This window comes from Ornithorhynchus anatinus, chromosome 2 (genome assembly GCF_004115215.2).
Source record: "Ornithorhynchus anatinus isolate Pmale09 chromosome 2, mOrnAna1.pri.v4, whole genome shotgun sequence".
Taxonomy (NCBI): Eukaryota; Metazoa; Chordata; class Mammalia; order Monotremata; family Ornithorhynchidae; genus Ornithorhynchus; species Ornithorhynchus anatinus.
Genome location: NC_041729.1, coordinates 47,373,241 through 47,386,645, shown reverse-complemented (window position 1 = coordinate 47,386,645; position 13,405 = coordinate 47,373,241). Strand labels below are relative to the sequence as shown.

General features: G+C 47.7%; 1 protein-coding gene across 3 annotated transcripts in view; it reads left to right on the top strand.

Annotated features, from left to right (window-relative positions):
* The window catches only part of TMC5 (transmembrane channel like 5), a 58,385-nt gene that overhangs the window by 42,311 nt on the left and 2,669 nt on the right, over positions 1 to 13,405 (top strand). For all 3 annotated transcript variants that reach the window (XM_029057590.2, XM_029057587.2, XM_029057591.2), the window contains 9 exons: positions 1,074 to 1,152; positions 4,052 to 4,149; positions 5,560 to 5,655; positions 7,596 to 7,671; positions 8,655 to 8,788; positions 9,083 to 9,256; positions 9,775 to 9,853; positions 10,500 to 10,607; positions 12,678 to 12,779. In XM_029057590.2, the coding sequence (XP_028913423.1) occupies positions 1,074 to 1,152; positions 4,052 to 4,149; positions 5,560 to 5,655; positions 7,596 to 7,671; positions 8,655 to 8,788; positions 9,083 to 9,256; positions 9,775 to 9,853; positions 10,500 to 10,607; positions 12,678 to 12,779 (946 nt within the window). The remainder of the gene's footprint in view (positions 1 to 1,073; positions 1,153 to 4,051; positions 4,150 to 5,559; positions 5,656 to 7,595; positions 7,672 to 8,654; positions 8,789 to 9,082; positions 9,257 to 9,774; positions 9,854 to 10,499; positions 10,608 to 12,677; positions 12,780 to 13,405) is intronic.

Sequence of the window (13,405 nt, the reverse complement as noted above, 5' to 3'; positions counted from 1 at the left end):
ATGGGGCTCACAGTCTTAATCCCCATTTTATAGATGAGGAAACTGAGGCACAAAGAAGTGAAGCCACTTGCTCAAGGTCACACAGCAGACAAGTGGCAGAGTAGGGATTAGAACCCAGGTCCTTCTGACTTCCAGGCCTGTGTTCTATCCACCAGGCCAAGCTGCTCTTCTCCTCTAACCCCCACAGGGATCGAGAAGCTACTTCCCATAAGAGAGAAGCCAGGAAGTCTTGGACCTGGCACAGGGCAGAAATCACTTGATGAAATACAATAGCCATTGTCTGGTTCAGAGGGAGGATAGGCCTCGCAGGCTGGAGCACGTAGGTCATCGTAGCTGTGCTTAAAGGGTCAAATTATCTCGTTTCCTTCACTCTCCCTCATCATCCTGCCCTCTTCCCATGTTCCCGTCCTTCCCTGCATTTTCCACTCTGTATCCTGGGGCTCCCCTCCTGCTCTGGACCTGCCCGTGAAGACCAGCAAACTGTCTCTTCCACATCTATAGCCGAAGCAGCCGAGGCAAGCAAGCGACAAGTCATAAATTCTAAAATGGCTGTGAACTGGAAGCATTGGGAGTCAGAGGACCTGGCTTCTAATCCTGGCACTGCCACTTGCCCGCTCTGTGACCTTGGGCAAGTCACTCTGTGCCTCAGTCATCAGTAAAATGCAGGTTAAGACTGTGAACCCCATGTGGGACATGGGCTGTGTCCAACCTGATTATTGTGTATCTACCCTAGTGGTTATTACAATGTCTGGCACTTAATAAGCACTTAACAAATCTCATTAAAAAAAAATTGCTAGGAGAAGCAGTATGGCCTAGGGGAAAGAGCACAGACCTGGGAGTCTGAAGGACCGGGGTTTTAATCCTGACTTTGCCACTTGCCTACTGTATGACCTTGGAAAAGTCACTTAACTTGCTAGAGGGCTAGACAGGTATTAAATTTCAGGTAGGGAAAATAGACTATAAATGTAATAATAAGCTTAGATCTACTTGATAATGCAGAAGTCACATTTATGTGGCAGAATAAAATGTGATTTCCCTATGAGTAAAATGCCTGCTTTTTTTCTGGTTTGCAGGAATATTTTTCTGAAGATATCAATCATCGGAATTCTTTCTTACTACTGGCTCAGCATGGTGGCCAAAATGAAGGAAAAGGTGAGATTTCAAAATCCCGGCTGCTTAGGTTCAAATCTCTTAATCTTCACTTGCCGAGGAAGCTCCTGTGGTTCTCAAAACACCGTGCCTTGATTTAAATTACTGAAAGAGACCTGAAACCATGAACTGGGGAGGATTGAGTTGCAACCTGGCTCTCTAGAACATTAGCGGGAAGTCAATGGGTGTGTTTGCGCAGATCAAAATCAAGGCTCATTTAAAAAAAAATAAAGGAAATCCCAAGATCGCTTGTTTATTATTTAGAGTGCAACCCAGTCCTGCCTCTTTTAACTCAAACCTAAAAGGGATTGGCAAACATTAAATCGTAACATATTTTGGTATTGGCTGGAAGTCATTTGCTTCAAATCTGTATAGGCACGGGTTTCTGGCTTTGTGGTTGCAATCTTCAGCAGTATTTTTGGAATGACTATAGAGTGCTGAACCCTCTACTAGGCACTTAGATGTTTATTTTATGCTCCTAAGTCATGGTTTCTGCACTCAAGAGACTTGCAATCTAATGGGGGAAACAACAAAAAGTGCCAAAAGATGCGATTTGTTGAGTTTACAGGGGTCATGGGTTCTAATCCTACTCCATCACTTGTTTCTGTGTGACTTTGAGCAAGTCACTTCACTTCTCTATGCCTCAGTTACCTCATCTGTAAAATGAGGATCAAAACTGTGAGCCCCATGTGGGACAGGGGCTGTGTCCAACCTGATTGCCTTGTATTTAGCATGTGTAGTTCTAATGCTAAAGTGACTGATGAGGTGGCGTGATAAAAAAAAAAAGATGGGAATTAGTCAGGGAATGCCTCTTGGAAGTAATTTTATGAGAAGAATCATTGCCTGGCTGAAAGAGCGCAGGCCTGGAAGTCAGAGGACATGTGTTTTAATTTTGGCTCTGCCACTTTTGTGCTGTGTGACCTTGGGCAAGTCACTAAACTTCTCTGTGTCTCAGTTTTCTCATCTGGAAAATGGGGATAAAACACCCATTTTCCCCCTCTCTCCCTTTAGACTGGGAGCCCCATTTGGAATTGTGTCCGTCCTGATTGTCTTGTTCTACTTGGGCACTTAGCGACTTCTATTATTATCATTGTTTTTTTAAGGAAGCTTCAAATACGGGGAGTGACATGGTTTGGTGGATTTGAAACAGGAGGGCATTGCCTGCAGGGAGTTGGAGGTAGGAGGTTGTAGGCCATGTGAGGCTAGAAAGTTATCTTGGGAGGAGCAAAGAGTACAGGACAAGACATGAGACAAAAGTGAATAGATATGGGGTGTGGTGGGGAGTCTGGAAACCTGCATTCAGTTCAGGAAATCCTTGACTTAAGACCTTTTGTGATACTACAAATGGCACTTGCGACATTTCTAAATTTACATCTTACTTACTGTCACTTCTACTGATTGTGGTATGTAGGTGTTTGCTATGTGCTAGGCACTGTACTAAGCACTGAGGTAGATACGAGTCCCCGTTCCATAGAGGGTTCACAATCTCAGTCTCCACTTTAGAGGTGAGGTAACAGAGAAGTGAAGTGACTTGCCCATAGTCACAGAGTAGACAAGCGGCAGAGTCAGGATTAGAATCCAGATCCTATTGACTCCCAGGCCTATGCTCTAACTATTAGGCCACGCTGCTTCTCATACCTTTATCGCCCTCTGTTTCAACTTTACAACACGTCTGTTCTGGCTTTACAGCGCCAGCCTCTTGTGTGGCACTGGCTCCGTAGGTGGAGGCAGAGGGTGAGGGGCTGTGTGCAAGGGAGGGCGGGGAGATGGAACAGTTTTAAAGCTATGGTGGGGGGAAAAGGAGGGGAAAGTTTAAAGAGGGTTGCAGGAGGGGGAGTGGTTGTCTGAAGGTGCAGCAGAGACATCAAGGAGTCCACAAGTCCATTTTTCTCCCATCAGTGTAAAATACTACTTTGGTTTTCTAAGGTGCTTTTATTCCCAAAGCGTTCTCACATTAATTAGTACATTTCAGCCCTCACAACAGCCCTTTGAGATAGACAAGGCAGTTGTCGTTATCCCCATTTTGCAGATGAGGAAACTGAAGTATAGAGAAGTTAAGGCAAGTTAGCGACACAGCTCGGCCTCAAACCCGTGTCGTCCGGCTCCTAGAGCGGCGCTCTGCCTCTTCGCCATGACACTTGTGGAACCCCTCTGACTTGATCTAAATATAGCATATAAGTCTCACCTTTACTTGACGAGGACACAGCTCTGGATGATTTGGGGAACAGGGTATCCGACCTTGATTTGGGAGCTTGCCTCTCACGGTCCTGGCAGTCAAGAGAGGGAGGAATTAAACGTAGCAGAGCTCCGGGATGAGACCCTCTTGCAGGAAGCCCCAGGCCCCATTTGAACAGTGGCTTTGATTTCCCCTCACATTTTACCAGAGTCCATAACAGAGAGAACTTGGATTTAAATGACTCCTTATAGTTCCCCAGGCCCACTGTGGTGGAAGGGTTAATGAGACTTGACAAGATCCTAAGACCAACAGCAGGAAGGAGGAGAGAGAGGAAAGCAGCCTGGTAATAAACCAAGTAGAGATAAGCAGGTCTTGAATAACTAAGACTTGACATGTGATATTGTTTGAAAGCTACTTTTTCCACCCCCTGTTTTCATCACAGATGCAGCGAAAGCTCTCTCTCTCTCCTTCCTCCCCACCATGCCTCCAGATAATGAGACTCTCCCTAGAATGGAATGTTCTTTACAGAGTTGACCGATGTCCCTGCATTCAATTATTGAGTATGGGGACCCCCAGGAGAGCCAAGGGCAGCCCGATTTCTGTCACACTGGGTCTCTGGGACCAGACCGGGGTTGGGATAGGGTGCCCGGTTTGGAGATCTGGGAGAATGGCTCGGGGATCACTGACGCTGAACACGCTTTAACCACTTTTTTCTTTGCTTCCTAGTGCTGGGAGACAATCATTGGCCAGGATATCTACCGGCTTCTTCTGATGGACTTTGTCTTTTCATTATTGGACTCCCTAGTCGGGGAGTATGTGCGAAGGTAAATCCTCAACCAATCTCAGGAACCTCGTTGATCACCTTTCTGTGGTTGGGCCCCAGACTCCCTGTGATCTTGAAATTTCTTATCCTCCCTCGCCCAATCGGTAGTGTTTATTAAGTGCCTACTAGGTGTGGTGCACTATATTAAGTACTTGGGAAAGGACAGATGAGGAAATACAGTCCTAAAGAGGGTAAGTGTCTTGCCCAAAATCACATAGGATGCCTTTGGCAGAACTGGGACTGTAATGTAGGTCCCCTGACCCCCAAACTTTAAATCTTTCCCTGTTCCCTTCCTGCTAGATGACCAGCTCTTGCTTTCCCTCCCCAGAATCAATCGATCTACCGGTCGATGATATTTACCGAGAACTTACTATATGCAGAGCACTGTCTTAAGTGCTTGGGGGGAGTACAGTTAGAGTTGGTAGACATGTTCCCTCCCCGCAAGGAGCTTAGAGAGGGGGAGAATGACATGAAAATAAAATACAGATAGGGGAAATAGAGTAAAAGAAGAGGTTCAAAAGTGCTGTGGAGCTGAGGGTGGTGTTGGTATCAAAGTGCTTAAGGGTTACAGAGCCAAGAGCATAGGCGACACAGAGAGGAGGGCAAAGAAGATAGGGGAATGAGGCCTTAGGGTAGTTCCCTTGGAGGGGATACCGTTTTAGTAGCGTTTTGAAGAAGGGGAGAGTGGTGGTCTGTTAGGAAAGGGGAAGGAGTTCCAGGCCAGAAGGAGAGTGTGGGCAAGAGGTCGGCAGTGAGAGACAGGTGAAATCGAGGGGCGGTGAGTAGGTTGGTGTCAGAGGAGCCAAATGTGCAGACTGAATTGTAGTAGATTAGCGAGGTAAGGTAGGAAGGGGAGACCTAATTGTGTTCCTAAATGCATTTTTGTTTGAGGCAGTGACGGCCGGGCAACCCCCGCCCCCGCCGAAAGACTCGGAGGTCACGTTGCAAACAAACCTCTTGCCTACCTCTTAGCATCATCCCATGGGCACTTGGGAATCAGGAGGTGGGCAGAAGCAGCCAGAGAGCCTGGCTTATCCAAGTATTTACCAGAAGGCATCGATCAGGATGTGAGCAGAGCACTGAATTAGTCATTTCTGGGAGTTTCAGGAAACCAATTAGAATTCCCCTAGCCCTCTTGGGGTGTGGGGAGGCGGGGGGGAAGATGGAACAAAGCCAAGCATATAAGTAAGCGTGCATACCCTAAATGAGTGGCAGAATTGTAAAAATGTATTAAGGACCCACAAACAGGCACATAGCAGGACCCTTTACAATGACTGCCATGGTGAATCCTCCTACCTCAAGGGCAGTTGGAGTGTGGGTGGGCAAATCTTCAATTGTCTAGTCTAGAGGAACTCTCTTTTTCTGCACCGACTGGCTCCTCCGAATCCCTAATGTTTGTTTTTTTCGGCAGAATGGTCGGCACGCACCTTATCAAGAGGCTTGGGGTCCCGGAATTTGACATTGCCAGAAACGTCTTGGACCTGATCTATACCCAGACCCTGGTGTGGTAAGCAGAGGTTGCTATGCATTCTGAAAAGTTACTTCAAACTTTTTCGAGCCTCAGGCTGTTCAAAGAGAGGGAGTGAAGTGTCGAGGTTAGTGTCAAAATAAACCATGCTCCAGGGGTGGGTTTTAGCAGCGTGGCTCAGTGGAAAGAGCATGGGCTTGGGAATCAGAGGTCATGGGTTCTAATCCTGCCTTCGTCACTGGTCAGCTGTGTGACTTTGGGCAAGTCACTTCACTTTTCTGGGCCTCAGTTACCTCATCTGTAAAATGGGGGTGAAGACTGTAAGCCCCACGTGGGACTACCTGATCACCTTGAATCCCCCCAGCGCTTAGAAAAGTGCTTAGCACATAGTAAGTGCTTAACAAATACCAACATTATCATTATTATTATTATTATTATTTGGGTTCTGTCACCATTACAATGTTTTGCAACCCCTGACTCCCCCTGCTGGGTTTATTTTGATAGCAAGGGACTTCAGCAAACCACCCTGGTCCCGCTCATCACTGGAGTATTTCTTTCTGAGTTTCTCATTAAATACATGTGAGGAGAAAAAATCTTTTTTGTTTCAAAATAACACAACTGCTGTGCCTCCTTGGGCAAGTCACTTAGCTTCTCTGTGCCTCAGTTATCTCATCTGTCAAATGGGGATTAAATCCTATTCCCTTTTACTTAGACTGTGAGCCCCAAGTGGGACAGGGGCTGTGTCCAACCTAATTATCTTATATCTATCCCAGTGCTTAGTATGGTGCTTGGCACATATTAAGTGCCTAACAAGTACCATTTTTTAAAAAAGCATAAATAAATCAGGGTATCTTAGAAGGTAAATATCAACTGGCCCACCTCCAGAGGGATTTGGGGGATTTTATGGTCTTTGTTAAGCACTTAGGATGTACAAAGCATTGTTCTAAATGCTGGGGTAGATAGAAATTAGTCAGGTTGGATATAATCCTTGCCCCACATGAGGCTCCCAGTCTATGATGAAGGAAGAATAGGTATTGAATCCCTATTTTGCAGTTCAGGAAATTGAGGCACAGAGAGGTCAAATGACTTTGTTGTATTATACTCTGCCAAGTGCTTAGTACAGTGCTCTGCACGGAGTAAGCGCCCAATAAATATGATTGAATGAATGAACTTGCCCACGGTCACGCAACAGAGAAGCAGTGTGGGCCAGTGGAAAGAGCACCGACCTTGGAGCCAGAGGACCTGGGTTCTAATCCCAGCTCTGGGGTGCGACCGTGGGCAAATCACTTAACTTCTCTATGCCTCAGTTTTCTCAAATGTAAAATGGGCTTGAAATACCTATTCTCCCTCCTACTTAGACTGTGAACCTGTGTGGGACAGGGATTCTGTCTGAGGTGAATAACTTGTTTCTAGCTCAGTGGTTAGAATAGCGCTTGGCACGTGGTAAGTGCTTAACAAACACCATTAAAAAAAAGAAAAGTGGCAGAGCTGGGGTTAGAACTCAGGTCTTCTGGCTCCCAGGCCCATCCTTAATCCACTAGGCCCACATTTCCCACACTGCTTTCTGACATCTGGGTGGTTTAAAGGGACTGCCACCCAATCGATCAGTCGGTGGTTTTTACTCTGGGCAGAGCTCTGTGCTCCATGTTTGGGAGAATACAATTAAGGAAATAGACCCAATCTTGGCCCTTAGAGAGCTTACCATCTAGGTGCTGCTAGGGGAGGCGAAGAAGTGTAAGGGTATGTATCTAAGTGCTGTGGGGGTAGGGAGGGTAGGGATGCAGAATGGAGGGAAAATAGGGTGGGGAGGCGAGATTATAAATTGGGGAAGACTTCTCGGAAGAGCTGTGATTTTTTGAGGGTTTGAAGGTGGTGAGAGCAGTAGTCTGTGGGATACGAAGCGGGAGAGAATAAGGGGGGGTCAACGGTGAGAGCGACTACTCAAATGGCTTTTATAAATAAGACTTTTTCTCACCCAGGATTGGGCTCTTCTTCTCTCCTCTGCTACCCCTCATCCAGATAATCACCCTCTTCATCCTGTTTTACGTCAAAAAGGTGAGAAGCTCTGTGAGTGGCTTCGGGATCAGCTTGTCAGGTTCCCCCTGTCCCTCCCCCATCAGCACATAGTGCTCTGGATCAGAAACAGAGAAATGTGCGGATGAAAAGGCCTCAAGACGAATTCTTGTCTGGCCCCTTTCACCACGAGGGTGAATGCCGAGGCACTTTTGGGGATAATGAAGGAAGGAGAAGGCCACCTGGCGATGCCCTCTTCTCCCCAGCACCCCCGGATCGGGGGGCGGTGTTGAATCTGGGCCGAGCCCACTTAGGGAAGCAGTTCCAAAGTCCTGGATGGAATTCCAGGGACTCGGGGCTTCCACAAGTCACCAGAGAAGCAGCGTGGCTTAGTGGGTAGAGTATGGGGCACCTTGGTCCTCCTGGTTGTGAAGAGGACTGTGAGGAAAGTGGAGGCGTCTGGTGACTCACAGGCTGCAGGAGGGGAGAGCGTTTGGGGAACTGAGGCCCACCTACTCTCTTCCAAGTGTTTAGTATAGTGCCCTGCATGAGTGAGCGCTTAATAAATACCACTGATTCATTTATGGATAGGAAGGGGAGTAGAGCACTGTAGTGAGCACTTACGAGGGTACATTAGAGCCGGTAGACTTGTTCCTCGCCCACGATCGGCTTAGAGTCTGGGGGGGAGGCAGACAATAAAATGAATTACAGATAGAGAAAGCAGCGGAGGTGGAGAGGGTGAGTATCAGTGTTTAGGGGGTAGACGAACATAGGTGATGCAAAAGGGAGGGAGAATAGGGTGGGGGGAGAAGTTAGTCGGGGAAGGCTTCCTGGAGGAGATGCAATTTTCAGTAGGGCTTTGAAGATGGGGAGAGAAAGAGTGGTGAGTTGTTGGATGTGAAGTGGGAGGGAGTTCCAAGCAGAGCCAGGGAAAGGACACGTGGGTGGAAGGGACTGAGGGGGAGGCAGAGGTGGAGGGACAGGTGACGGAAGAGATTCGCAAAGCCGCTGGCTGTTTCTTCCAGGTCAGTCTCATGATGAATTGTCAGCCTCCACGCAAAGTTTGGCGGGCTTCTCAGATGATGACTCTGTTCATCTTCCTGCTGTTCTTTCCATCCTTCTCTGGCGTCCTCTGTGTCCTGGCCATCACCGTCTGGAGGTAGGAGACAGCACCCTGCACAATTGGCACCTTTTTGGACAAACCAATTTCCTTGGTCACGAGCAAGCACAGTGGATGATGAGAACCCTACTTCATCTCCTTTTTGGGAGGAGGGGCGGGGAGGAGGGGGGATTTCTTTTTTCCCCACAAGATACCAGACCTCTTCCTATCAAGACGAGGAACTGACTCCTCGATGGTGGATGCGGCCATCCGAGGGTGACAGACAGTGTTCGGAATAGATTCTTCTTTGGGGCCTTGTCTCAGAGGTTTGCTTTTCTTTCTGGCTCTTCCCAGAAAACACCCTTCTGAAGAGTGCGGTCCATTCAAAGGTTTGCATACCATCTTCCACACGATTTCCACCTGGATAGAAACACTAAACCGCTACCCCAGTACCTTGTGGGTCGTCTGGATTTATCACAACCTAATCACGAGTGTACACTTCTTCTTCATTCTCAGCCTCTTCGTCTTGTAAGTGCCTGTTGGGTGGAGGCAGAAAGGAAGTAGGGCAAGAAAGCCATGACAGCGTGATCATGGGAAGACCCTGCTTTGAAAAGACAGATAAAGAGCTTGGGAATCTTGAGGGCCTGTGAATGACACATTCATTCAATCGTATTGATCGAGCGCTTACTGTGTGCAGAGCACTGTACTAAGCGCTTGGGAGTGTACAATACAACCAGAAAGAGACACATTCCCTGCCATGCTTTTCTCCAAAGTCCTTTCTTTTTGTCTCGGGGGGAGGTGGAGGCCGTTCCGGTAGTTTCTCAGAGTGTGCTCTTTTTTGGTGGACCCTCTTCACCAGTAGCAGCCGAGCAATCAATCGGCACTTAAGGCAAGCCCTGAATGCGGGTTTCGCCCTGCACGTTGGTCAGACATTCCCACCTCCAATTCAGGACTCCGAACAAGCACACCATAGCCACCAGCTCTCCTCTTGGTTGGCAGAGCATAGTCACAACTATTGTCATTCCTTTGTCCTTCCTCTTTTCCAGAATTATCACTTATCTTTACTTGCAAATAATCGAAGGAAGAAAGATCATGATCCTGCTTCTCCATGAACAGATCATCAACGCAAGTTCCTTAGCCATGTTTTGTGTTTTTTAATCGGGGAATTACCATCAAATGATTTCTTCGATGAGTCCCCAGTGGGGAGAGATAAGACTAGCTGTGTGGGGATGGGGAAAAAAAGACTGCACATTTTTTAATCTATTCACAGTTTGAGTCATGGAGTTGACGTGGGAATGCAAGCATTAGCCCTAGGTGAAATGTGATGGGTTAGGCTATGATTCCTCTCTAGGTTGGTTAGATGTTTGTCTTTCCCTTCTCCCCGGGGCATTCTAAACAGGATACGGTCGTGGGTGGGCTCTTTGGTTTAGTGTGCCACGCTCTGAGGCAGACTGGCATGTGGAAACTGAGTCAAGAACGACGGGCTCCCGCTGGAGTGGGCTTCTTGGAAGCCAACCGTGTCTAAAACCATCCTTCCAAGAACTAGGACCAAAGAGGAAAAATAGCCGAGAGGCCTGGGGTCGCTGCACTGGCTGACTCTGTTCATGGGAGAAGTCAGAAATCCAGGAAGGGAAACAAGAGAAAAGCTGGTTGATGGGTCATGGTTTTGAAATGATTTTTTTTTTTATTTCCAAGAAGATTTCTGAATCCTTTCTTTATTGACAGAAGCACCCCTGGGCAGAATGAAATCCATTCCCCTTTTTGTCCACAGGAGGGAAAAGATAAAATGTTCCTACTCGAAAAGCTCCGGAAGTTGCAGGAGACCCGGAACAAGTCTGCAATACTAACCCATCAGTCTTCTGAAAAGAGGAATGCAGATGTAAGTCCTTACGCTGAACTCTCTGGGGTTTGGTCCTCTGCTAATAAGAGTTGGTTTCCCTTGAAAATTCATAAGACCCATCTATTGGGTCTTTCGTGAGGAACATAGGTACCTAGTTTTCACTCGTTTTTCTGGATTCATTTATTAGGATTCTAAAGTCTTTTTTCCCCCCCTCTTTGGCACCATTTTCCCTTGTCCCGCTGTCTTGCCGGGTTGTGGAAGCTCCCCAGGGAGTGGTCCAGTTGGTTCTGAGTGGCACATTGTGGGGCTTTAGTGATGGTAATGATCAAGGGGTGCCAACCTTTCAAATGGAAGGTAGTTTATTTTAAAATCTGTGTCTCTCTCTAAACTGTAAACTGCAGAGCAGGGATTGGGCCTACTTGGATTGGGCCTACTTACTCTCTCACACTCTCCCAAATGCTCTGCCCAGTGTACACAATGTACTCCAGTGCTCCACACAGAGTGAGAGCTCAATAGATGTCACTGAAAGATAATTGGGAAGTCAATAGAATGGAGCTCAGAAGAGACAGATGGGCTTAATAGGGGTAATGAGACAGAGAGACCTGATTTGGAGTCTTTTCAGCCTCATGAAGAAATTCTTAGCTCTTGTTGGAGACTCCAGGTAAGCAAGACCAGACCAACGTCAGTCAGTCAGTCAGTCAATCATATTTGAGTGCTTACTGTGTGCAGAATGTACTGTTTAGGAGAGTACAATATAACAATAGACATTCCCTGCCCAGAGCACTGTACTAAATGCTTGGGAGAGTATACTCCCCAATTCAACAGAGTTGGTAGGCATGTCCCCCTGCCCACAGTGAGCTTACAGTCTAGAGGGGGAGACGGACATTAATATGAATAAATAATTTATAACATAAAATTTACAGATAACTATAATAATTATGGCATTTGTTAAATGTAATGGAAAAAGTGCGGGACTGTGAGTTGGGAGACGCGAAATCTGGTCCTGGCTCCGCCACTTGCCTGCTTGGTGACCCTGGGTGGGTGATGTACCCTCTGTGCCTCAGTTTCCTCATCTGTGAAGCAGAGCTAAAATTCCCTTTCTCCCTCCCTCTTAGTGAGCTTTGGATGGGACGGGGACCATGTTCAAATTGAGTATCTTGTATCCATGTCAGCCTTTAATAGCGCGCTTGGCACTTAGAGCTTAGGAAATAGCATCATTACCCTCACGGAGGGAGAAAATAATGGCGGGAGACCCACATTCCCCATGTAGTTGGCACCCTGGGTTGGGAGGAAGAGTCAGACTTCCTGCCCCTTGAATGTGCAAGTCCACCATTGTGAAGGGCTGGTTACCATGTGGGGCTGGTTTCCTTGAGCCTCGGAGACAACCGGAAGCTAGAGTTCTGGGGAAGCCGGGGGCTGGCTGCTTAATGTCGACTGAGGAGATGAATGATGTAGAAATGACAGGCAGGTCAGTGGCCCCAAATCCATCCGTGGCCCCAAAATCCATGCGTGAAGTTAGAAGGAGCAGCTGTAACACTCCTCCGAACCTGGGTTCTAATCCCGGCTCCACCTCTTGTCTACTTTGTGACGGTGGGCAAGTTACTTCACTTCTCTGTGCCTCGGATACCTCATCTGGAACACGGGGATTAAGCCTGTGAGTCCTATGTGGGATAGGTTCTGTGGCCAACCCGATTTTCTTGCATAATAATAATAACGATGGTATCTGTTAAGGGCTTACTATGTGCAAAGCACTGTTCTAAGCGCTGGGTGGGGGGGATACAAGGTGATCAGCTTGTCCCAGTGAGGCTCACAATCTTAGTCCCCATTTTACAGATGAGGGAACTGAGGCACAGAGAAGTGAAGTGATTTGTCCGAAGTCATACGGCTAACAAGTGGCGGAGTCGGGATTAGAACCCATGACCTCTGACTCACAAGCCTGTACTCTTTCCACTGAGCCACGCTGCTTCTCTGCATCTAGTCCGGGACTTAATAGAGGAAGCAGTTTTGCCAGCAGCACCCTCTGCAAGGCCAGACTGCATCACCTGGTGCATAAAGCAGAAGCCTTGGCCGTATTAACTCTAGCTGGGCGTGGTTTTCTCTTCTCCGCAGATGGCGTTGTCTTCCTTCTCGAGGCTCTGCACGCTGAATTCTGACATGAACACCGCAGCTCTCTACGAAGGGACAGACATGGCGAGAAGCATCCCTACTCTGGTACCAATGACAGTTGTAACTGTGATATCTGTTAAGTGTCACACCAAGGTGCTAAGCACTGAGGTAGGACAGTACAGTCAGATCAGATAGTCTCTATTCCACACAGGATTTAGTTGCAGTCCAAGGGTGAGGGAGAACAGGTATTTAATCCCCATTTTACAGATGAGAAAACTGAGGCCCAATCAGATGACTTCCCGAGGTTACACGGCGGGCAAGAGGTGGATCGAGGATTAGAACCCAGCTCTCTCGACTCCCAGGCCTGTGATCTTGCCACTTGGCCTTGCTGCTTCTTGATTAAAAAAAAGATCTTTTCACTGGCCATAGTGTCTTTCCTCCAGAGCACATAGACCTGAAGCTCATCTGAAGGTCCAATACCCCTGCGACCGTTTTCACAGGACACTGACCGCTTTACTCTGTGCAGAACACTAGACCCACCAGCCGAGGCAGGCCCAAGTGCCTACAGTGAGTCACCCAGCGGGTCAGTGGTGAAGCAAGGAATGGAGGCTTCCAGGCTTCGTATCTCGCTCAGCGAACGGGTTCGGGGGCCGGCGCTCCCGATCCTGCCCAAACTCAAGAGAAACTGAGACTAGAAGAAGAGGATCTGCTGAGAGGGGCTCATCCTATTT